At 38.9% G+C, this 25,532-nt stretch overlaps 1 protein-coding gene and 1 non-coding gene across 2 annotated transcripts in view; one reads left to right on the top strand and one right to left on the bottom strand.

Moving 5' to 3' along the window:
* MYRFL (myelin regulatory factor like) overlaps positions 1–25,532 on the bottom strand; it is a 161,232-nt gene that overhangs the window by 110,481 nt on the left and 25,219 nt on the right. The window contains exon 3 of the mRNA XM_049783028.1: positions 11,910–12,000. Within this exon, the coding sequence (XP_049638985.1) occupies positions 11,910–12,000 (91 nt within the window). The remainder of the gene's footprint in view (positions 1–11,909; positions 12,001–25,532) is intronic.
* LOC126023576 (U6 spliceosomal RNA) lies at positions 6,425–6,531 on the top strand. The gene has a single exon (XR_007500690.1). It is a non-coding gene; the product is annotated as a U6 spliceosomal RNA (small nuclear RNA).

Here is a 25,532-nt window from a genome sequence, read left to right as displayed (position 1 = left end):
CCTTTTGATTTCCTCCTTGATTTCATCTCGGACCCACTGGTTATTGAGCATGAGGCTGTTTAACTTCCAGGTGTTAAAGTGTTTCTTCTGAGTCCCTTTGGAGTTCACAAATAATTTCAGAGCCTTGTGGTCAGCGAAGGTAGTCTGCAAAATTTCTATCCTCTTGATCTTATGGAGGTATGTTTTATGTGCCAGCATGTAGTCTATCCTGGAGAATGTCCCATGTACATTGGAGAAGAATGTGTATCCAGGTTTCTGGGGATGGAGTGTCCTATATATATCCACTAGGCCTCTTTCTTCCATTTCTCTCCTCAGGTCTAGTATATTCTTGTTGGGTTTCAGTCTGGTTGACCTGTCCAGTGTTGACAAAGCCATGTTAAGGTCCCCCACAATTATTGTGTTGTTGTTGATATTATTTTTCAGATTTGTCAACAGTTGTATTAAATATTTTGCTGGCCCCTCATTCGGTGCATATATGTTTAGGAGAGTGAATTCTTCCTGCTCTACGTACCCCTTGATTAATATAAAATGTCCGTCTTTGTCCCTTACAACCTTCCTGAGTATAAAGTTTGCATTATCTGATATTAGTATGGCCACTCCAGCTTTTTTATGGGTGTTGTTTGCTTGGATAACTTTTCTCCAGCCTTTTATTTTGAGTCTATGTTTGTTCTGACTATTCAGGTGCGTTTCTTGTAGGCAGCAGAAGGTTGGATTGAGTTTTTTGATCCATTTAGCCACTCTGTGTCTCTTAACTGGTGCATTTAGTCCATTGACGTTGAGAGAAAGAATTGTCCTGGGATTTAACGCCATCTTTATTTCAAAATTTGGTGTGTCTTTTGGGTAGTCTTGTCTTAGATTAGGTCTTTCAGTTTTTCTCTTAAGACTGGTTTTGTGTCTATGAAGTTTCTGAGCTGTTTTTTGTCTGTGAAACCATGTATTCTTCCATCAAACCGGAAAGTGAGTTTTGCTGGGTATAGTATTCTGGGTGAAGCATTCATTTCATTCAGTCTTGTCACAATATCCCACCACTGCTTTCTGGCATTGAGCGTTTCTGGTGACAGGTCTGCTGTAAATCTCAGGGAAGCTTGCTTGAACATGATTTCCCCTTTTGATCTTGCTGTTTTCAGAATTCTGTCTCTATCTGTGGGATTTGTCATTGTGACTAGGATGTGTCTTGGGGTGGTTTTTCTGGGGTCTCTTTTGGTTGGTACTCTTCGGGCATGCAGGATTTGATCACATATATTCTTTAGCTCTGGAAGTTTCTCTTTAATGATGTTCTTGACCATTGATTCTTCCTGGAAATTTTCTTCCTGGGTCTCTGGGACTCCAATGATTCTTAAGTTGTTTCTGTTGATCTTATCATAAACTTCTATTTTCGTCTGTTCCCATTCTTTGACTAATTTTTCCATTGTCTGCTCATTTGCTTTAAGTTTTTTGTCCAATCTCTCCTGCTGTATGGAATTGTTATGTATCTCATCTTCCACAGCACCAAGTCTATTCTCAGCTTCTGATACCCTGTCCCAGAGCTTATCCATTTTGTCATTCACTTCGTTTACTGAGTTTTTCAGGCCTGTTAGTTGACATGTTATTTCAGTTTGGAGTTTTGTCATTTCTGCCTTCATATTTTCTTGGTTCTTATTAGTGTTCTGTTCAACTCGATCCATGGTTTCTTGGAGTCTGTTGAGCACCTTCCATATTGCTAGTCTAAAGTCCTTATCTGAGAGGTTGATTAGTTGTTCAGTCATTATCTGGTCCTCAGAATTGTCATCTTCATTCTCTATGTCTGATGCTGGCCTGCGCTGTTTCCCCATTGTCACATTTGTATTGTGGGTTTTTCTACGTGTTGTAGTGGTATTCATTGTCTATATGATGTAGGCAGCACACTCCTCTGGCTCCTCCCTTTCTGGATGGGCTGACTTGCCTCTAAGGGAGGGGATTCCTCCGTGGATGAAGCCTCACACTGGGTCAAATCTTAGGCCCGAGCATGCAACAGAGAAGACAGTCCAGAGAGAAATGTTTGCTTCTGTGATATAGCGCCGTTCTTAGTGTGATTTTTCCTTCTTGTTGCAATGGAGTTCTTTCCTTAGAAAGAGTGCACGGCCGCGTAGCGAAGCGGAGCGGCCGTGCTCCTCTGAGCCTCTTTTTGCCCCACTCGCAAGAGTTTCACGCAAGAGGACAGTAGACAGACATAGACAGGTCACACTCACAGTCTTTCACAGCTGAGCCCCACTGGGCCGGTGTACTTTCGCGGATTTTCCCCGCCTGGTGTCACACACAGGGAGCCAGCTTTTGCAAAGGATAGCCGGTTTTTATGCTCTGAAGTCCCTCCCTGAAAATGGCGTCTGGGCGAGCGAGGTTTCTGGAGGCTCTTTTTGCCCCACTCGCAAGAGTTTCACGCAAGAGGACAGTAGACAGACATAGACAGGTCACACTCACAGTCTTTCACAGCTGAGCCCCACTGGGCCGGTGTACTTTCGCGGATTTTCCCCACCTGGTGTCACACACAGGGAGCCAGCTTTTGCAAAGGATAGCCGGTTTTTATGCTCTGAAGTCCCTCCCTGAAAATGGCGTCTGGGCGAGCGAGGTTTCTGGAGGCTCTTTTTGCCCCACTCGCAAGAGTTTCACGCAAGAGGACAGTAGACAGACATAGACAGGTCACACTCACAGTCTTTCACAGCTGAGCCCCACTGGGCCGGTGTACTTTCGCGGATTTTCCCCGCCTGGTGTCACACACAGGGAGCCAGCTTTTGCAAAGGATAGCCGGTTTTTATGCTCTGAAGTCCCTCCCTGAAAATCTAGAATAGATTTCTAATAGACCTAACATGTCTCTCAGGCCCTCTCCTGTGAAAACCCTTAGAACAAACTATGGACAGGGATTTCCTTAGTCTCCTCATTTAATTCCTTTTTACTACAAAGCCAGAATCAGGGCCTCATGGCAGCCTAACATAAAATGAAAATCAGTGCTCTTCAGCCTTCTCCCACCTGCAGACCAGCCCAACGTATGGGTTCCTGTGCCCACAGTTATAACCATGTTAGTAAATCAGTAGATTTTGTTGTTGTTGTTGTTTGGTTTCGGGGCCACACCCAGCAGTGCTCTGGGGGTTATTCCTGGCTCTGTGCTCAGAAATCACTCCTGGCAAGCTCAGGGAACCATATGGGATGCTGGGGGATCGAACCTGGGTCTGTCCTGGATTGGCCACATGCAAGGCAAACACCCTACTGCTGTGCTATTGCTCCAGCCCCAGGTTAAAAGTTTTTAACCTTTTTACTCCTATCCCTCAAGGGGGGGACTGCTAGTTGAAAACCACTATTCTGAATGATTTCTCTCCACCAAATGCAGTTACTCTAGCTGAAGTCTATATATTGTTTAAGACTTGGGATCTAAGGTCTCTCAAACTGTACTGTGTATGTGTGGGATTTCTACAGAAAACCTTTTCAAGTACAGCTCTGTTTCCTACTCCTTATGAGGTGATGCCATATTTTTTGCCCCACACTTTGAGTAAGAAAGAAAGCATGTTAACCATGGGCATTTATTTTTCATTTCCTTTTCTTCTTTTTTTTATTAAATTAGCTGAGGTTCTATGATTTACAATATTGTTATGATGGTTTCCCAGACACAGAATTCCAATACCACCCTTATCACAAGAACCTCTGGGCATTTTAAAAGAAAACAAAGTTTGTTTTTAGAGAATCACACACACACACACACACACACACACACACACACAGATTCCTTGTTCTTTTTCACTGCACCCTGATTGGTTTATACTATCCCTAAATCTCTAGCCTCCCTCCTCACAAGCAACTCTCCACCTCTGGATATTTCCCATACGTATACCTCATCCCTCATCTGTCTGCCAACTAGCTTACTGGCTGGCTAACTTATCACACAGTTCTGAAGGCAACTCTCAGAAGTCAACACATGCTGACATAAATGCAATCTTTCTGGCTCCACTGACATGTACTTAAAACACAATTGATAAGGGACATGAGATAATATAGCAGTTAGAGCTCAGGCTAGACACACATCCCACCTAGGTCCAATGCTCAGCACCATATAGTCCCCCAAATATCACCAGTTATAGTCCTAGATACACCCCTAGCACCACTAGGCTGGCCCAGGTGTCCCCAGCAACATTGCATCCTTGGTTTCTTTTCTTTCTTTTTTCTTTTTTTGTTTTTGAGCCACACCCGGTTACTCCTGGCTCTGCACTCAGACATATCTCCTGGCAGGAGGCTCAGGGGACCATATGGAATGTCAGAGACTGAACCTAGGTCTGTCCTGGGTCAATAGTGTGCAAGGCAAATGCCCTAACGCTGTGCTATTACTCCAACCCCAGATCCTTGGGTTCTAACACTGAACCATTCAGTCTGGTTAGCCAAAAATTGTTGGTTGGGTACAATTCTCCTGAGCCTTACCCTTGAAAAAAATGCAATTCATAGGCAAACAGTACAGGAGAAGTAACATAAGATTTTTAATAAACAAGGGTTTGAATGTCATTACAGCCTCTTATTGGCCAGAACAAAATATTGTACATGACAGGGGAGTTGCAAGAAAGGCATCAACCTGCTGAAAGGGCCTTGTTAATAGAAATGCTCAACACTTGGAATATTGAATATTGACATGAATAAGTTGGACCAATCACTGAACCATTGCCCTGTGGTCATGAATTGGACCCCCTTTCCAGCAGTTCTCACCTACATTTTTATTTCAGCTCCACTTAACTGCATGCACCTGAAGAGTTTTTATTATGCAGTGACATCAGATCACAACGCTTTTCTTCGATACACATGAACTTGCAGGCCTGGCTCAGCTCCATTATGACTCACACCTTTTAGGTAAATAATTTTAAACATACTTCATATATTTCCCTGAGTCTCTCATTCCTTCAAGTTATCTCTTAAAGTAACAATTAATCTAAAAGCAGCATATAGAAGAAAAGGGCTATGTTCTGGAGGTAGACACATTTAAGTTCCAGCTTGGCCACTTCTTCCCCATGGAGAATTACCTAACCTCTTTGTCCCTTGGCCTTCTCATCTGTAAAATATGGAAATACGCTGTGTATTAGCAGTGTGGGTGAAAGAATGAGCTGATCAAATATGTGATTAAATAAGTAACTATGTAAAGTGCAAAGAACAATGTCCCACACTGGTGAATGCTCAAAATTATGAACTCCTTCCTTGACTTTAGCGATACATCCCGCTCCACCCTGTCTCAAAGGCAGGAAATTAATCCTATTGAGCAAATGTGAAACTCAATAGTTACAGGGTGGATAATAACTCTTGTCCTATAATACAATATAATACTCTTGTCCTATAATACTCTTGTCTTATAATACAAGTAGAGCCACTGTATTATAAGACTGAGTTCAGGTGTCAGGTTTCAGCCTAGAAGACTGTTCTTTGAAAAAGACATTTTACTTCTCCCACTTCTCCCCAACCCCTACGCAAGCAGGTAAAGTTCTTTCTACAGTTTATAATGGAATTCATATAACTAGACAGAACCCTGGTGGCATTAGCTATATCTTCTCCTAAGGAGATGCATGTAAAAGAAAGTCTAGATAACTTAGGACAGATTATTTCCATGCCAGAAATTATAATGATCCATTCACTGACCACCTTTCCTGCAGGAACTCACCCAGCCACTTCAGAGCAAGGAGAAAATTGGGAGGGCAAGCAGGTTAGCAATTAATGGCTGGGTTCCACCTATGCAGTGCCCGAAGCAGGATTTAAGCTCAGATATTTGGCAACTCGTTAGGTGTGTGTGTGTGTGTGTGTGTGTGTGTGTGTGTGTGTGTGTGTGTGTGTGTGTGTGTGTTTAACTACCATGCAAATACATTGAGTTAAACCATGTTAGTCTTCAAGGATAGATAAACACACATAAGCTTAACTATCCTGCAAATACATTAAGCTCCCTACTTCCCATGGTCATTTGGTAAGGATGTTTTTATTGGCAAAGATTAGTGAAAACCAATTACCAGGTGTAACTGCAAATGAGTTTCCTCATTACTATTGCAATTCAGGTGTGGTTTCAGGCTGCCTTTTTTCAGAGAGAACATGCATTCAAGAGTATGCTGAGATGGTCTCCACAAGACAAGAGAGGGACACAAGCCAATAAGCCTCCAAGAAAGGATAATAGAAATGATTCAGTTTGAACAATGGAAAAAAAAAATAGACTGAAAAATGAACTGAGTCTCGGGTTCCAGTGACATTTGTATTGCTGAAGTCATAAAAAAAAAAAAAAAAGGAAGACACTGGCACAGAAAACTATATGAAAAAATTGTGGCATAAAACTTCTTAGATATACACAGAATATATAAATTTGCAGATTCAAAAGGTGAGAAATATCAAATTGCAAAAAAAAATAGGCCATACTAACCTGTCTCAAAACACAACTGTGGAAGACCAAGATAGGAAAATGTCTGTGCTTGCTTTGGCACCACATATACTAGAATTGGAACAATACAGAGAAGATTAACATGGCCCCTGCGCACGGATGACATGCAAATTCGTGAAGTGTTCCATATTTTTTTAAATAAATCTATCTAAAAAAAATATCTGATGATGGAAGAAACTGGGATATTACACACAGGGAATGAAGATTCAAATAACCATTCTCTGTCACATTAAAGATTATGTAGTAGTAGATAAAAATGTTTTAAGTGCTGTGATAAAAAAAAATTTACACACCAACAATTCTAACTCTAGTGTGGCCCAAAAATTAAAAAAAAAATCTTTCGGGGCCGGGAAGGTGGCGCTAGAGGTAAGGTGTCTGCCTTACAAGCGCTAGCCAAGGAACGGACCGCGGTTCGATCCCCCGGTGTCCCATATGGTCCCCCCAAGCCAGGGGCGATTTCTGAGCACATAGCCAGGAGTAACCCCTGAGCGTCAAACGGGTGTGGCCCAAAAAACCAAAAAAAAAAAAAAAAAATCTTTCAGCAAAACAAATACAAATACAGGCCCAGGAAGTTTCATTGGTTAATTCAACCAAATTTTTATTTGTTTATTTATTCATTTGCTTTTTGGGCCACACCCTGTGACACTCAGGGGTTACTCCTGGCTATGTGCTCAGAAATCGCTTCTTGCTTGTGGGACCATATGGGATGCTGGGGATCGAACCGAAGTTCATCGTAGATCGGCCATGTACAAGGCAAACACCCTACTGTTATGCTATTGCTCCGGCCCCTCAACCAAATATTTATAAAAGAAATAAGTACAATTTTATAATCTCACTCAGTGATTGTAAGAGGAAAAAACACGTTCCAACTAATTTTAAGAGGCTATAATTACTACAATATGAAAGCCAGAAAAATGACATGATAAAGAACTAAAGAGCTATATTTTCATCTGTTACATCTATGTTGAAGATGCAGAATTCTCAACATAATTTTAGCAAATTGAATATAATACATAAAGCAGATAATATATACAACCAACTAAGGCTTTTCATACTATTACCAAACTGATTCAAAGTTCACAAATTTGGCAGTAAAAACGTGATATTAAGAGTAAATACATAACATTTGACAAAACTCAGCACCCATGTATTATAGAAATTCTCAACAATCTAGCTGCTGAAGAGAATCTCCTTTGCTGATAAAGAAATTGCAAAAAACAAATAAGCAAAACCTGAAGGATGAGCTTTAAGATCAAAGTTATGCCAAAGAAAAATACTTTCATCACTTCTTTATCCAATATTAGGTTCAGACTTCTGCCCAGCCCAATAAGGCAATGAAAAGGATCAAATGGCACCAGCTTGGAAAGAAAGATATATAAATCTCCTTATTCAGCATAACTAATTCATATAACTATACTATCAGCATAGTCATGTCATCTCTGAAATATACTCCTAAAAGCTCCTAGAATTAATACGTGGCTTTTTAAAGATTCTATGACCCAAATCCACAGGCAATGAATAATTGGCTCATAAAATTTGTAATAGCATAAAACATAAGATAATAAAAATTTAATCTAGCAAAATATGTACATGATTTGTATACTAAAACTATTAATCTGATAAAAGAAACAAAAGATTAAATAATAAATGGATATATGACGTTAATGGATTAGAAGTCAATTTTGTTAAGATATCAATTCTCGGGCCCCGGAGAGATAGCACAGCGGTGTTTGCCTTGCAAGCAGCTGATCCAGGACCTAAGGTGGTTGGTTCAAATCCCAGTGTCCCATATGGTCCCCCGTGCCTGCCAGGAGCTATTTCTGTGCAGACTGCCAGGAGTAACCCCTGAGCATTGCCGGGTGTGGCCCAAAAACCAAAAAAAAAAAAAAAAAAAGATATCAATTCTCAAATGGATAATAAGACTTACTAATATTCTAAGCAAACTCCCAGAAAAATGTCTAGAAGAGCAAAATGCTGATTTTAATATTTATGAGGAAAGTCAAGGGAATTAAAATAGCCAAAATAAATTTTTAAATGAAACATATGAAGTATTTTACTATATTTGTGTTATATATTGAAAACTTGTAGTAAAAATTTTAAGAAAAATATTGAAATATTTTGATAGCTTCAATTTGGGTTACAACTGGCAAGGCTGGATCTACTTCCCGGTCTGTGCAAGAGGCTAGCTTTTAGAGGTACATAGGAACCATGCAGTGCTAGATCTAACTCTGGCAACACCACATACAATGCATGCATTCAGTCCATTGAGTAATTCTCTGACCCCCAAAATACTGACAAAATGATAGGCACAAAGGAAACAGAAGAGAATAGATAATTTAGGTAAGGATCCAAATAAATATGGTCAATTGAATTTTTCTTCCCAATAGTGTAAAGGATGTTTAATGGAGGAAGTTTACTCAAAGATTGATTCTAGAATAACTGAACGGCTATGCAAACCTCAAATTTCATACAAAGAATTATTCCAAAGTTGATCATAGGTCTAAAGTGAAAATACAAATTTCTAAAACTTTTGGAATAAAATAAAATTAAATCTTTGGGAACTTAGGTTAAGCAACATCTATATTACCTATATAATGAGTACAAACCACAGAAGAAAAAAAGTTATAGGGGCCAATAGATAGGACATTGAGTAGCAAACAAACCCAAGTTTGGAGACCAGTGACACATGGTCCTCAGCATGTCAAAGTATGGTCCGGAAGACTCCCAGCACTGCCAGGTTTGTCCAGATCATCTCTGGCACTAGAGAACCCCAGAAGCATCTTATGTCTGGGCCCTTGAACTGAGCTACATACCTAGTTGCCCCAGGCTCTTAATACCCAAATAAAATTTTTATGAATTAAACATTATCAACATCTATATATTGAGGCTGGAGAGATAGCACAGTGGGTAGGTCATTTGCCTTGCATATAGCCAACCCAGGTTCGAGTCCTGGCATTCCATAGGGTTCACTGGGCCCACCAGGACTGATTTCTGAGTCAGGAGTAACCCCTAAATACTGCAAGGTGTGGCCCAAACACTGAAAAGGAAAGTACATATTTTCTCCTGACAAAGATATTCATTTTTGTTTTGTTTTGTTATGGAACCATACCAATGATGCTCAGGGACTACTTCCAGCTCTGTGTTCTATGAACTCATCACTTTGCACATTCTCTTCAGCCCCAGGAGACACTCTCAAGAGAATGGAAACATTGGGCTGGAGAGATAGATAGCTCACAGGTGTGAGTGCGTACTTTGCATGCTGGAGATCTGGATTTGACCTCTGACATCCCAGGTGCTTTGCCACACCCACTCCCATAATAACAACACCCCAAAACCTAAAAAGTAGGAAAACATAAATTACAAAGTAGAAGAAATCATCCTTATAGCCAACAACTATTATAGCCACACAAATTTTTAAAACTCTCAGTTTAATCTCTGAGCACTGAAGAAGTCAGCCCTTAGCACTGTAAGGTATCGCCCCCAAATTAAAACAAACTAAAAGCTCTCAGCTTAAAAATAACAAAACAACTCTATACTTTAAAAATGGACCAAAAATATAAACAAGCTTAATTTTTAAAATTGTATGAATAGAAAGCAACTATATAAAAATAGCAACTATATTAATTAAGGAATATGCAAATCGTAACAGTGAAAGATCAATGAGAGATACCAATCTGCTAAATTACAGGCATTGCATTCAGGAGACCCAAGTTCAATCCCTGGTACCCCAGTTCTCCTGAAGGCTACCAGAACCAACATACAATTCTGAGCTGGAAGTAGCTTCTGTACATTATTGGGAATGGCCCCCAAGCCAAAACAAATGAATAAATTAATAAGTCAGATGTAACTTTCTGTAGAATGACTTTATATTCTAGAACCAATATAATAAATATTATTTAATATCAAAAAGTGACAGGAAAGAAATTGTTTCATACATATTTAACAGTATCTATAAAGTTAAGCTGAAACTTGCACATGACCCAGCTGAATATATTGGGTGAGATGGGTTGGCGACCATATACAGTGATGCTCAGGGCTTACTCCTTGCTCTGTGCTATGGATCAATCCTGGCAGTGCTCAGAACATACGTAGGAACCCATATTCAGGACCAGGAACTTGAACTCAGATTATCTATGCAAGGCAAATGCTTTACCTCCAATATAATCTCTCTGAACCTTATCCATCTCTCTTTATCCTAAGTGGTACGATGTAGAAAATTAAAATTCTTGATCAAAAGCATGCACACAAAAATCTGAATGGAAAGTTTTAAGCTACTTATAGTTACCAAAAACTGGAAATAATCCAAATGTCCTTAAATGGGCAACTGGATAAATATGCAATTAAACATTCAACAGAATGTTTCTCAGGATTAAAAAAAGAGCAAAGACATTAGACTTAGTGAAAGAGCCTGTGTTTGTGTTGTGTCTGAACCAACACAGGGTTCAGAAGCAAAAACTTCAGGTAAGTAAACTGAGGATACTGCTGATGGTAAATTAAACATAAAAAGAGAACAACAATATTAGTGATAAAAATCTCAAATTGAAATCAATATAGCATAAAACAGAAACCAAGAAAAATTTAACCGAAAGCTAGTTTTTCCTCAAATATTACTAGTAAAGATTTGTAAATCACTTTGGTCACAATAAAAATTTAAAAAAACAAAAAGCTAGTTTTTCAAAAGGTTTTTAAAGTTTTTAAACTTCCCATCAGATTGAACAACAACAACAACAAAAAAAAATTACATCAGGAACAAGAAGATCATCATTCTAGGTTCTATAGACATTAAAAGTATAATAAGGAAATATTTTTTGTGTTTTTGTTTTTTGGGGTTTTTGGTTTTTGGGGGGGTTTTTGGGTCACACCCGGCAGCGCTCAAAGGTCACTCCTGGCTCCACGCTCAGAAATCGCTCCTGGCAGGCTCTGGGAACCATATGAGATACCGGGATTCGAACCACAGTCCTTCTGAAAGGCAAATGCCTTATCTTCATGCTATCTCTCCAGCCCCAAACGTATAATAAGGAAATATTATTAAGGAATTAAGGAAAACTTCATGCTAGTGATTTCAACAACTTAGAAAAAATGAAAAATCCATTGGAAGACAAATTGCATTAAGCTGATAACTACCAAAAGATAAGGTGACTAGCCCTATACCTAGTAAATATTGAACTGGAGGGCCAGAGCAATCATACAGTGGATAGACTATCTTTCACATGACTAACCTGGGTTCCATCACCAACATCCCATATAGTCCCTGAGCCTCACTAGTAGTTATTTCTGAATGCAGAGCTGGAAATACACTCTGGGCACTACTGGGTGTGCCCCAAAACCAAAACAAAAAAAGAAAAAAAAGAGAACTCCAGAAACAGCTGACTTCACTGATAAAATTTGTCAAAGATTTGTAGAAGAAATAATATACATTCTTAGGGAAAATATGATGAAACACTTCCCAGCTTGTTTAATTATTTTATATATTTTATAACAGAATATTGCGAGCAGCGTTCTTATTACTCACAAGGCCCCCAGATCGAAATCACTGCCCAGGAATTCCTCCAGCAGACTTGTATCCAGGGCTGCGTTCCCCAGACTGCCATTGGCTCCCTGGGCTGAAAAGACATATTGAAAATCTTGAGATACATGAAGACTTCAGAACAGATAATTGCTTAGATTCCTGACATGTTTGTAACCCAAATTTTCAAAGCATTTTACATTTACTGAGAGTCTGATCTTTTGTTTAAATATTCAGAATTTCCTCCTACAGCTTTCACTGACTGCCCAAGACTAGTTTAAGTGGCCTCCTTCATGAACTTTGATTAACACACTATAATATTTACTTGATTTTTTTTTATTTGTCTCCTATCTGAAGTCTGTAAAGCAGGGACTGTGTCTCTCTTGCAATATCTATAAAGTGTAAGTTCTGGTAGGATAAAGGATGGATGGATGGATGGATGGATGGATGGATGGATGGATGGATGGATGGATGGGTGGGTGGATGCACAGATCGATGGATGGGTACATGGCTGGGTGGGTGGCTAGGTGGGTAGATAGATAGATGATAGATAGATAGATAGATAGATAGATAGATAGATAGATAGATAGATAGATAGATAGATAGATAGAGCTTTTGTTGACTATACAGGTAATTTCCAGTTAAGTTCAACAAGAACATTTTTGTTAGACCCAACAAATGAAACAAAAGTTCTGTGGTTTTTCTTGGTTTACAAAGAAAAATTAACTTACTGATCTTATTCTGATTATGATAAGTATAAGAATTTTAATATAATATGGAATATATTAAAGACAAAAATAAGCTTTATTTGAAGATAATAACATAATATATCAAAATCAAGAAACAAATAACAATTAGAAATGATTGAAAAAGTCAATAGAATTTATTAGTTAAAATTAAACATAAAAATGAATTCCTTTCCTATATACAAATAATAACCAATGAAATATCAGATAAATAGAAAAATAAAGGTTATGTTTAGTTAACAAAGCATAAAATATATTGTAATAATATAAAACATATTTTGGGACAATATTTTAAGCTCAAAAATTCTATGACAAATCATTAAAAGAAATTTAAGTTGCTGAAAAGACCAACATTATTCTCAGACAAAAAGACTTAATATGGCAACTTTTTTTATTTATTTATTTATTTTATTTATTTATTTTTTTTTTGGGTCACACCCGGCAGTGCTCAGGGGCTACTCCAGGCTCTATGCTCAGAAATCACTCCCAGCAGGCTCGGGGGACCATATGGGATGCTGGGATTCGAACCACTGTCCTTCTGCATGAAAGGCAAATGTTTTACCTTCATGCTATCTATCCGGCCCCAATATGGCAACTTTTTATTTTCTTGATCACCACAACATTTCAGTGCTACTTCTCATGCTCAAGTATCATTTTGGATGGTATTCAGGATACCATGCTGTGCCAGGATTAAACTAGGACTCCCACATATAAAGTATACACTCAAGCTATTTCCCCAGCCCCAATATTGCAAAACATTATTACTAATCTAGACAGTATTACTACTACTAACGTTATTAATGTATAGCTTCAACAATAATCTGGATGACCAGTCCAATGCTTGGCTAGAGACCAATTCAATGCTTGGCCAGAAGTTTGACTAATAGATGAGCTAGTTCAGATTAAGTCCTGTAGCTAGGGCAGAATATTAGAGTGCTTTTCTAAATATACCTACCACATTTATACAGGTCTTTTGATAATTTGCCCTTATTGATACTTGATTATTGCACTTTTGTTCAAATTACATAACAAACTCTCATATATATCAAATAAATCCATTTAACTTTGCATGCAAGTTATGCATATGCATACTTATATATACATATTACATCAAAGGAAAGGAAAGAAATATGTATATTGGGACCCAAGCAATAGTACACTCATTAGGGCTTGTCTTGCACACTGTGGACCCAGGTTTAACCCATGGCACCTGTATGGTCCCCAAACCTCACCAGAAGCTATTCCTGAGCACAAAGGTAAGAGTAAGCCCTAAGCACTGCCAGGTGTGTGCGGTAAAGAAAGGAAGTGTATATACCTATGGAATATACAAGTATTTTTAGTACATAATAAACCTATCGTTTGACACCAGTAAGAAAAAATGATTATTCAATGCATCTTATGGGGGAAATGGATGATACACTTGGGTGATAAAAACCTGGATTATCTTTTTAGTTTTATACTCAAATTTCTATATCAAAGATTTGAGCATAAACAAATGAAATCATAGAAATAAAACGGGAGGTAATATTCTTGTGATTGTGAGATTAAAAAGCTTTTCCAGATAAGACACGAAAACTAAAAACTATGAAGACAAAAATTTACAAATTTTATTTTATAGATTTTTAGAAAAATGTTCAACTTTTAATTTCAAAATAAGTTCTAAGCTAAAGAGAACACAGTTACAAAGACACTTAACCTTCATTCACATTTATTATTAACTTGTGCTACGTATGAATTATCTTCTCTGTCTCTTTCACATAAGCATATGTAAAATTATATACATATATAGTCTTCCGTATATACCACTCTGAATAATTTAAATATAATTAACTTTATCTATAATACATCAATGTAAGAAAACTACTTTCCAAACACAATTATCAAAATTATAAAACAATGATACAGTTTTAACATTTATCCTATATTCCATATTTAATTCTCAAATTGTTCATTTAGAACAATACAAAGAATGATATTTAGAGCTGTTTTATAATCTAGAATAGAACCCAGAGTTGCATATTTAGCTGTCATATAGCTTTAGATTACTTTTAAGACTACAGGGTAGGTGTTTTATAGAATCCTCCTCAATTTTGGTTTGCTTCAGTTTTTTTTAGTTTTAAATTCAAATTTTATTGGAATAAAGAGATAGTACAGGGTTAAGCTCTTGCCATCTCAAATTTAATCTTCAGCATCATCACATATATATAGTTCCTCAAACACACCAGGAGTGATTTCTGAGCATAGATCTAGAAATAAGAGTACATATCTCTGCATATAACCCAAAAGAAAAAAGAAAAAAATAAATTCAAATATCGTCACTCTGACAAAAACACAGAGTAGTGGTGCGGTTAGGGAAATAACTACACTAACAACTATCATGACAATCTTAATGAGTGAGAGAAGTAGAATGCCTGTCTCAAATACAGGCAAGGGTTGGGAAGGAGGGTTGGGGGGCATTGGTGGTAGGAATGTTACACTGGTGAAGGAAGGTATTCTTTTTATGAATGAAACCCAACTACAATCATGCTTGTAATTATGGTGCTTAAATAACGATTTTATATATTTAAAAATAATAATAATAAAATGAATACTATGCTTAAATATAAAAACATAAAATCAAGAAAAACTCTAATTTAATAAACAGCTAGCACATTTAAAGTTAAGTTATATCATAGATCATACCTAGCTGAATAAATTGTTTTTATTATAAAAAATAATGTAAATGTACTATGGCCTTTTATTGAGTTACATAAGAGGGCTCATTATGGTGTTGGAGCAATAGCATAGTGGGAGGGTGCTTGCCTTGCCCAGGTTCAATCTCAGGCATCCCATATGGTCCCAAGAGCCATCCAGAAGTGATTTTTGAGTGCAGAGCCAGGAAGTAACCCCTGAGTACCGAAGGTTGTGACCCAGAAACAACAACAAAAAGAAGGCTTATTAGGCTCCATTATTACTGATGCTAATGCAGATGTCAGCTTTCATAGGCAAATGTTTCTACTTTGTTATTCTCAACTTGTAGAGCAATGGTTTAAGATTGTAAGGAACTTTTCCTCATCAAATTTCTATCTAGTATTTATAAGTTTTTGATGATCATAGATGTTTTTGTACATGAATAAGTTAAATACAAGCTAAATAATACTTCAATATACATGAAAAGAACAAATATACAGTCCATACAAAATAGTCATATGAATCAATAAAATGACAGCAATATCCCAACATAAAAACTGTTTAGAATTTTAAAAGACAGTTCATAAAATAATAACCTAAATGTTAATAACTGCACAAAATATATTAAACTTTAGCAGGAAACAAAACTTTAAACAGAAGAAAAATATTTTTTGGGCCGGGCGGTGGCGCTAAAGGTAAGGTGCCTGCCTTGCCTGCGCTAGCCTTGGACGGACCGCAGTTCGATCCCCCGGTGTCCCATATGGTCCCCCAAGCCAGGAGCAACTTCTGAGCACATAGCCAGGAGTAACCCCTGAGCGTTACCGGGTGTGGCCCAAAAACCAAAAAAAAAAAAATTTTTTTTCTACTAAATTGTACATATTCAACTAATTAATAAAATTCACTATTTATGATAATGGAAAAAAAGGAACTTTTGCTTCACTCTTGAAGATACATTTTTAAGGTTTATTATAAAGGGTGTGTTAGGGACCAAGGAAAGGATTTAAAGGGTAACACATGCTTTGTGCAAGGATATCTGGAATAATGTCCAGCACAGTATAACTGTCAAAACACAGCCAGGTGTACCTCAAATTTAAAAAAAAAAGAATAGCAAGATAATATTTTTTAAAACAAGAGAAGTCAAGAAATATGTGTAAAAAAAGGTGTATGCACAAAAATGGTCACAATGCCATTTGTAATAATAGAAAACTGATCATAAATCACCATTGATTGTCATCTATTTAGCAAACTCCAATGTAGCATCTAATAAATTTTACATTTCTAGAAAATAGAAGTCCAAAAAGTCTTAGACTCACACAACCAATTTAACTTTATTGCCAAGTGAAAATTTGCACTTTGAAATTTATAGAACCACTCTTAAAAATAACTCCTTAATGATGAAATTTCAGCTAAATAAGAATAATTAGGGAAAAAAAGCAATAAAAAGGCTGAAGATAGAGATGAACAAGAGTTCATATAATTATAGAATTTAGATGAAATTTCTGGAGGTATAAAGATCAAGCTAATGACTCATAATCACTGTAAAATGGGACAAATACATGCCACAAAATTGAAAGGCAGGCAGGGTGAGAGATGAAGCGAGATATATTATTAAATATCGTATCTTCCATATCTCAGAGTGCAACTTCACTGAACCATTCAATTTTTTAATTAACTGCTCCAATGTTTTAGTGTCATTAAAATACACCTTTGTGACCTTACAAAGAATCCTTTAGAACTGATTCTCTGAAGTAAAGAGAAAATTGTTTCAGGTTCTGGAACACAACAATGTCCTTGCTAATCCTTTTTAATATGTCAAATTCATGTAAAAGGAATGTTTTAAGGGGCCAGAGTGGTGGCGCAAGCTTTATTAAAGCAGTCTGTCCAGTGTGCGCTGGCCTAAGACAGACTGTGGTTAGATCCCTCGGCGTCCCATATGGTCCCCAAACCAGGAGCGATTTCAGAGCACATAGCTAAGAGTAACCCCTGAGTGTCACCAGGTGTGGCCCCAAAACAAAAAACAAACAAAAAGAAATGTTTTAAATAAATGTAATATTGGGACTGGTGCAATATTACTATTTAGGAAGGGTCAATAGCCTAAAGATATAAAAATTATTTAAAATTTAATAAAGAAGAAATTATTTTAATAAACAATAGAAATGATTATTTAGAAACTATGGAAAAAGTAAAACATAAAATGTAATTTTACATTCTCTTGTCACCTACATTCACATAATGTTGTGCAAAGTCAACAGATACAATCAAAAATTTACACTGCATAGAGATCTAGTCCTGAAGGTCCAGCCCATGATATGAAGCTTACCACAGAGTGGTGAGCACAGTGAGAGAAAGAACTACACTAAGAACTACCATGACAATGATAGTGAGAGAGAAAAATAGAATATCTGTCCCGAAGAAAGACAGGGAGTAGAAAAAGAGGGAAATGGAGAACACTGGTGGCAGGAAAGTTACACTGGTGAAGAGTGGTGTACATACCACGACTGAAACCCAACTACAAACGTTTTTGTTACCAGGCGGCTTAAATAAATTATATATATATATATATATATATATATATATATATATATATATATATATATATATATATATTTTTTTTTTTTTTTTTTAAATCACGTAGCTTCTTCATTAGAGAGATTTAAAATGAGTTGTATACTGGCTTTACAGCTAGATTTTCAAACTTATAAGTCTGGTAATAAAAAATATTTTAAATCCAAGCACTCCAAAATTAATCTTTAAATTTTACATAAAAGTTCTTAAAATAACAGGATTCTAAAGTGTTTAGAATTAGAATTCTAAATTCTTGAGCAGTCAGGAGTAACCCCAGAGCACTGCCCAGTGTGCCCCACCCCATAAAAAAAAAAAAGAGGGAGAAACACTGTTCTGCTTACCCTACTTTATTGTAAATGTCCTAGAGCAGTGGTCGGCAACCTGCGGCTCACGAGCCACATGTAGCTCTTTACAATTTTTTTTGATTTAACCAATTTTATTACATTCATGATTGTATTTGGGTTTCAGTCATGTAAAGAACACCACCCATCACCAGTGCAACATTCCCATCACCAATGTCCCAAATCTCCCTCCTCCCTACCCGACCCCAGCCTGTACTCTAGGCAGGCTTTCTATTCCCTTCATACATTCTCATTATTAGGATAGTTCAAAACGTAGTTATTTCTCTAACTAAACTCATCCCTGTTTGTGGTGAGCTTCATGAGGTGAGCTGGAACTTCCAGCTTTTTTCTCTTTTGTGCCTGAAAATTATTATTGCAAGAATGTCTTTCATTTTTTTAAAAACCCATAGATGAGTGAGACCATTCTGCATCTTTCTCTCTCTCTCTCTCTCTCTCTCTCTCTCTCTCTCTCTCTCTCTCTCTCTCTCTCTGACTTATTTCACTCAGCATAATAGATTCCATGTACATCCATGTATAGGAAAATTTCATGACTTCATCTCTCCTGACAGCTGCATAATATTCCATTGTGTATATGTACCTTTGTATGTACCATTGTGTATATCTATCTTTACACTTTTAATTTGGCTCTTCTGTGTGCCAGGCGGCCGCTCCAGGAGTCAGGACTCTGCTCCTAGCCTCTGTCAGTGCGCGCCCTGTGTGGCTCTCAAAATAAATTCCAATCGTGGTTTTGGCGAGATTTGGCTCAATTGAAAAAAGAAAAAGGTTGCCGACCACTGTCCTAGAGGAATACATTTGCACTCCAGCAACTAGAAATCTGCAATTTAGCTTCCTTCAGAGCTAGAGCTATCTGTTAAACCTTCCCTGCCTCTTGAGGTAGCGTAGGAGCCTCTCTCTAGTGATTACCCACTCACTTCATTTTTCAGAAAACTTATAAGTTAAGCTGTGCTCTTTTTCTTTTAAACACTGGTTACAAGGTTGTTCATAATACAAGTTGTTTTATTTTGTTTTGTTTCACAGATAAAGTTGTTCATGATAGAGTTACAGTCATACAATGTACAACAACCTTCACCAGTGCTCATTTCCTGCCACCAATGTCCCCAGTTTCCCTCCCACCCACCTTCCCCTATTTGCCTCTGTATCTCTCTCTCACTCTCTTCTATCTCTCTTTCCTTTCTTTTTTAGACATTGGTTTTCACTATTGTTAATAAAGGGGTGCCATGCATGTCACTTTACCCCTTCAGCACCCAGATCAAAGTTAGTTTTTAATCAAGAATACTTCCTGAGGCCTGAGTGGTGGCACAAGTGGTAAGGCATCTGCCTTGCCTGCACTAGCCTAGGATGGACTATGGTTCGATCCCCCCGCATCCTATATGGTCCCCCAAGTCAGGAGTGATTTCTGAGCGCATAGGTAGGAGTAATCCCTGAGCGTAATCACAAGTGACCCAAGAGTCAAAATAATAATAATAATAATAATAATAATAACCCAAAAAAAGAACACTTCCTTTAAAAAATGGTCAGATTTTACACAAAAGGGGCGTGTTACACTAGCAGTCCAGGGGCTAAGGGTGGGGGTATGGAAGGCATGTTGGGAACTGGAGTAGAGGGAGGTCAACACTGGTGGTGGGAATTGTCCTCACTCACCGTCACTATGTACCTTAAATATAACTGTGAAAGACTTGTAAGTTACATTGGTCTCAATAAAAATTTTAAAAAAAAGGTCAGAATCTAAATACCCAACCCAAAGCCAATGACAGTAGAACCAATAGACCCAAACTATAACAAGCTAAACACAAAATGGATCTAGGTAGAATTTTGAAAGGGATAAAGAAAAGAAAGGAAAGAAGAGATTGTTGAATTGGTCTAGTAAAAGCCTCCTAGCTTAAGTCTGCATTGTAAAGCACAGAAGGCTGAGACCCTTTTTGCTAAGATTGTCAGCCCAGGGGGCACTAGAGTTCTCAACATTGCTCCATTTTACCCCAGAGGTCCTAGAACTGGCCTAAGCATCCCTGCCTAATCAATTTGGACCAGCAAGACATGCATCCTATGCCTTTACTATCCAAATTCCTAGAACTGACCACATTACTCTCTTCCCAAGTCTGATTAGAATTATTTCACGTACATGTGAATCTCATATGATTGATTTAGAGCATTTTATAATTGATCAAATTACAACGTGTGTGAGTTTGCGGGAGTAGGGGTGGTGAGGAGGCATGTCTAGCTGTGCTCAAAGTTTATTCCTGGCTCTGTGCTCAGAGATCATGTCTGGAATTGTTCTAGAAACCATATGGGGTGCCTTGCTCAAGACAGAACATGGGTCAGTTGCATGCAAGGCAAGTGCCTTCCCTGCTATCCTACCTCTCCAATGCCCTGATCCAAATAACTATATACATTTCTTATCTTTTTCGTATGTGTTTGACACTTTATATACAATGTCCTGTAAATTGCTTTACTTTGTTCCCTAATTTACTTTGTCCCCTAAATTGGTTGCTGCTTGGTTCCTTCCCAGGACTAACTAATCTTGTTAAACCCCAGACCCTGAAGATCCCAGACACTGAAGCTCTAACTTGCCTTAATAAACAACAAACCTGAGGGTCCAGAGAGATAGCATGGAGGTAAGGCGTTTGCCTTTCATGCAGAAGGTCATCAGTTCGAATCCCGGCATCCCATATGGTCCCCCGTGCCTGCCAGGAGCAATTTCTGAGCATGGAGCCAGGAGTAACCCCTGAGCACTGCCGGGTGTGACCCAAAAAAACACACACACACACAAAAAAAAAAAAAACCTGAAGCAGCTTGAAAATTTATTAACACCTTCCCCTCCCTTCTTCAGATACTGCTCCCTCTGGCAATCCCAGGCCAGCCAAGGCCTCCTTTTTATGAAGCCCGTTCTGTTTTTCAAGCCAAATGGGATCATAACAGATAAAGAGGTGGAGGGACAGGAGTTAGGTCATCTGTGAGACATGAGAGATCTTTTCAAGGGATGGATGTAGGGAATGAAAATGAAAATTGAGGGCCCGGAGAGATAGCACAGCAGTGTTTGCCTTGCAAGCAGCTGATTCAGGACCAAAGGTGGTTGGTTCAAATCCCGGTGTCCCATATGGTCCCTGCCAGGAGCTATTTCTGAGCAGACAGCCAGGAGGAACCCCCTGAGCAATGCCGGGTGTGGCCCAAAAACAAAAAACAAACAAACAAACAAAAAGAAAATGAAAATTGAACCAATCATGTAGACTGTGGAAAATTAAATAGTTTGTATTAACCAATGGAATACTTAGCCTGCTTAAGCCTGTTAATTCTATATAAACTGTCTGTTAGCTTCAAACAGGGTCTTTGTCCATGACAGAGTGCCTAGCTATAGTTGATTAAACTCCCTTTTGCATTTTATATTATCAGAGGTAGTCTTTGACTGTCAGCGCCAGTCGGGTTATCTGCTTGGACCCTAACAATCTATGAAAAGAAAAGGTTTCCCATCTAAAGCAGCCCCAAAAGTATGCCATGCCATACAAACTATCCCTAAGAAGGCCAGACAGACCTCTTTTTCTTGAGGTCTTTGTTTTGTCATCAGAAAGTGTCAAGCTATCTCTTTAATTAACTTGCTTTGTTCTGCTTAAACTATCTTTCTCTTAATGAATACTTTTGCCACCCCCATGGCTTAGCCCCCACCCCCCAGGGAGCCTGGGTTCAAACACCTCCTCCTAACCCTCCAACTGTCAACTTCCTTCAGTTATATCAACTGAGAGGGAGAAAGATGAAAGAAACTCCTAAAAGCAGAAATGCTCCGGTGTGAAATACCTCTTGAATTAGACCAGGAAGAATACACAGCATGGGGATGCACAGGGAAAGACACAATCATTTCTTTCATTGACTCATCCTATATTGCCAAGCACCTACCATGTACCAAGCCCTGTATAAGGTTGGAGGAACACAGCAGTGAAAACAAGATAAAACACCCCCAAGGAAGCCTAAATTTTAATGGATAGGAAGATGAAAGGAGTGAAGGTGAGCATAAATAGACATGATCTAAGATGTCAAAATTAGCAAGATCTTTCAAGAAGATATGGAAGTAGAGCTGAAAGCTGACAGGTTGCAGGAAAGGCTCAACCTTTCTCAGAGAGAAATGTGCTTCTTTTGCTGTCATGCAAAGGAAGGCAGTGCATATCTTCCTTAATTTGGAGGGTGGGGACCAAATTAAGCTTTGATCACATGTTCAACCAACAAACCAGTCTAATGTGACCAGAGCACAAGGGTTTCTGGGGAAAGGAGAGCAAAGTGGTTAGACCACTGGGGAACCTTTGAGAAGGAATGTAGCATGCTTTTCATTTTTATTTTTTTATTTTTAGTGACTTCCCCAGGGGCTCTTCACTGAGATAGTCAATTAGGTGGTACAAGTCATTGGTGCTCATTGGGCCAAGAGGTGTAGCTTATAGCCTACAGCAATGGAGAACTTCTGGGCTGCTTCCAGCAGGGCTGGAGCAGGGGAAGGTGCTGGGAATCAAATCAGGGCCTTAGCATGCAAGGTAGCATTCAGCATTTTGAACCACTCCCTGGCTTATTTTTAGATTGTTTGTTTGTTTGCCACACCCAGCAGTACTCAGGGCTTACTCCTGGATCTGTGTTCAGAAATCACTCCTGATGGTGTTCAAGGAACCATATGTGATGCAAGGGATGGAACCTGGGTCAGCCATATACAAGACAAGCATCTTACACCCTATACCAGTGCTTCTCAAATAGTGGGGCACAAGGCTCCGTAAAGGGGGCACGTTTGACCTTGGCAAACACTGTCATGACAAGCTAAGCCCCGTGTTTATGTCTCTGTATGTCTCTGGAGCTGAGAGTTGCTGTGTCCTGCTTCAAACCCTGTTTCGAAAAGCTATGCATTGCAAAACGTTCTCATTGGAGCCATGAATCCAGACATCACCTCTGATTAAAAAATCAGCTCAAATTATTTGATATACTTTTGTTTTGCAGGTTAAAGTTTTTTAATAAAGATACTATTTACAGTCGCACAGAGGGGGGTATGAAAAATGTTTTCTTCTTCCTAGGGGGGCATGACAGAAAATAATTGAGAAGTTCTGCCCTATACTCTCTCACTCTCTGTCTCTGTCTCTGTCTTTGTCTCCCTTTGTCTCTGTCCCAGGCCCCCTTTTTTTTAAAAGGTTAGCCTGGTTTCTTTTGTTTGTTTGTTTGTTTGTTTTGTGTTGTTTTTGTTTTGGGGCCACACCTGGTAGCACTCAAGGGTTACTCCTGGCTCTTCGTTCAGAAATCACACCTGGCAGGCACAGGGGACCATATGGGATGCCGGGATTCGAAACACTGGTGGTCCTAGGTCAACCGATTGCAAGGCAAACATCCTACCACTGTACTGTCTCTCTGGCCCCCAAGCCTGGTTTCTTGTGGGGAAAAAACATAAACAAAGGAAGATCGATTTGAACCTTTTTCAAGAACAGTGAAAGATAGTTTGAGTTTTTACTGAGGATTAAACTAAAAATTAACCTCTTTACTTACTTTATCATACTAGTCTTCATAACAGCCTACCTAGGAGGTGGACCTTAAACAGATTTCCAGTTTACAGAAAAGACAAAGAAATCCACATGGGCGAACTAACTTGTCCAGGGTCAGTTGATCCTTGGTAAGTGGCATGCGAGAGGTGGACCAGGCCTGCCTGATTGGGAATATAGTGTGTCTACCACCCCCATCCATCACCAGCACCCACAATCTGCTCCTCCACCTCTGCCAACAATGCCGACTGAAGAGAAGACTGATTTGCTGCATTACTTCATTGGACTTTGGTCAAGTGATTGCTAAGAGAAGCAGATGGAGAGAAGGATCTGTTGCGTTTCCTACTGCAGTCCCGGCAGGAGTCCCATCTGCTTCAAGCAGTGTGCACACACAATAACATAGTCACACAGGCAGAAGAGGGGGTGGCCCAGAAAATTTGAAGGCCTGATTGATAAAGGTCAATGGCTTTGCCATTGACCTCCTGATTGCCAGAAAGTGTTGATTCCAGACCTGCCCCAAGTCCAGCACTTTCATGAGCAGGGGAAGAGGTTCCCTCCTACCTGACTTTCTCCAGGTCTCCAAAATTACATTGGAACCTTCCAGATCCAAAGGAAATGACTCAACAAGATAAATCCAGAGTGTCAGATAAATTTGTTTACAGGCGGTCTGCCACCAGGGCAACTCGCAATGATTCTTCAAATTCATCCTGTGCTTTTCAAAATCATTGTGTTGCTCTCCACGCCTTGAACACTTGTTTATTCCATCCAAACCCTCTGAGAATTTTGATGGGCAACTCCCCTGCTGTCTGCAAGCTGGACTTGCAGACTTGGTTTGAAACCTGGATGCAAACCTTTTCCACATTTTTCTTTCATGGCTTGGAAGATTTGGCACCATCCTATTCAGAAAAGGACTGCTGCAGAGCAGCCAGGAGCAGTGGCGCAGCGGTAGGGCAATTGCCTTGCACGCGGTTGATCCAGGACGGACCATGATTTGATCCCCCGTGTCCCATGTGGTCCCCTAAAGCCAGGAGCAATTTCTGAGCGCATAGCCGGGAGTAACACCTGAGTGTCACCGTGTGTGATCCGAAAACAGAAAAAAAGAGAGGAAAGGAAGGAAGGAATGAACGAACGAAGGAACGAGGGAACGAAGAGGGAGGGAGGGAGGAAGGAAGGAAGGAAGGAAGGAAGGAAGGAAGGAAGGAAGGAAGGAAGGAAGGAAGGAAGGAAGGAAGGAAGGAAGGAAGGAAGGAAGGAAGGAAGGAAGGAAGGAAGGAAGGAAGGAAGGAAGGAAGGGAGGAAGGAAGGAAGGAAGAAGGAAGGAAGGAAGGAAGGAAGAAAGAAAGAAAGAAAGAAAGAAAGAAAGAAAGAAAGAAAGAAAGAAAGAAAGAAAGAAAGAAAGAAAGAAAGAAAGAAAGAAAGAAAGAAAGAAAGAAAGAAAGAAAGAAAGAAAGAAAGAAAGAAAGAAAGAAAGAAAGAAAGAAAGAAAGAAAGAAAGAAAGAAAGAAAGAAAGAAAGAAAGAAAGAAAAAGAGAAAGAAAGAGAATCAACCTTCATTGTCTATAATTGCAAAGCTCTTCTTCACCTGAACCCTCTGCCTCCCCTTCCTGCAGACAGCTGCAAAATGATGATTAGGAGACCACATGTGGTGCCAGGAATTAAACCAGCTCCAATCACAGACAAGATCAGGGCTTTATCTGTGATTTGTGCTCTCTCTGCTCCCTGTCACACTGTTTTAAATCAATTGCATTGCAGCCTTCCCTTCCTGGGCTCAAAAACCTCCCTCTGAGGGGAAGG

Source organism: Suncus etruscus, chromosome 11, assembly GCF_024139225.1.
Source record: "Suncus etruscus isolate mSunEtr1 chromosome 11, mSunEtr1.pri.cur, whole genome shotgun sequence".
Classification (NCBI taxonomy): domain Eukaryota; kingdom Metazoa; phylum Chordata; class Mammalia; order Eulipotyphla; family Soricidae; genus Suncus; species Suncus etruscus.
The sequence above is the reverse complement of the archived record's forward strand: the minus strand, read 5'-3'. Positions and strand labels throughout refer to the sequence as shown.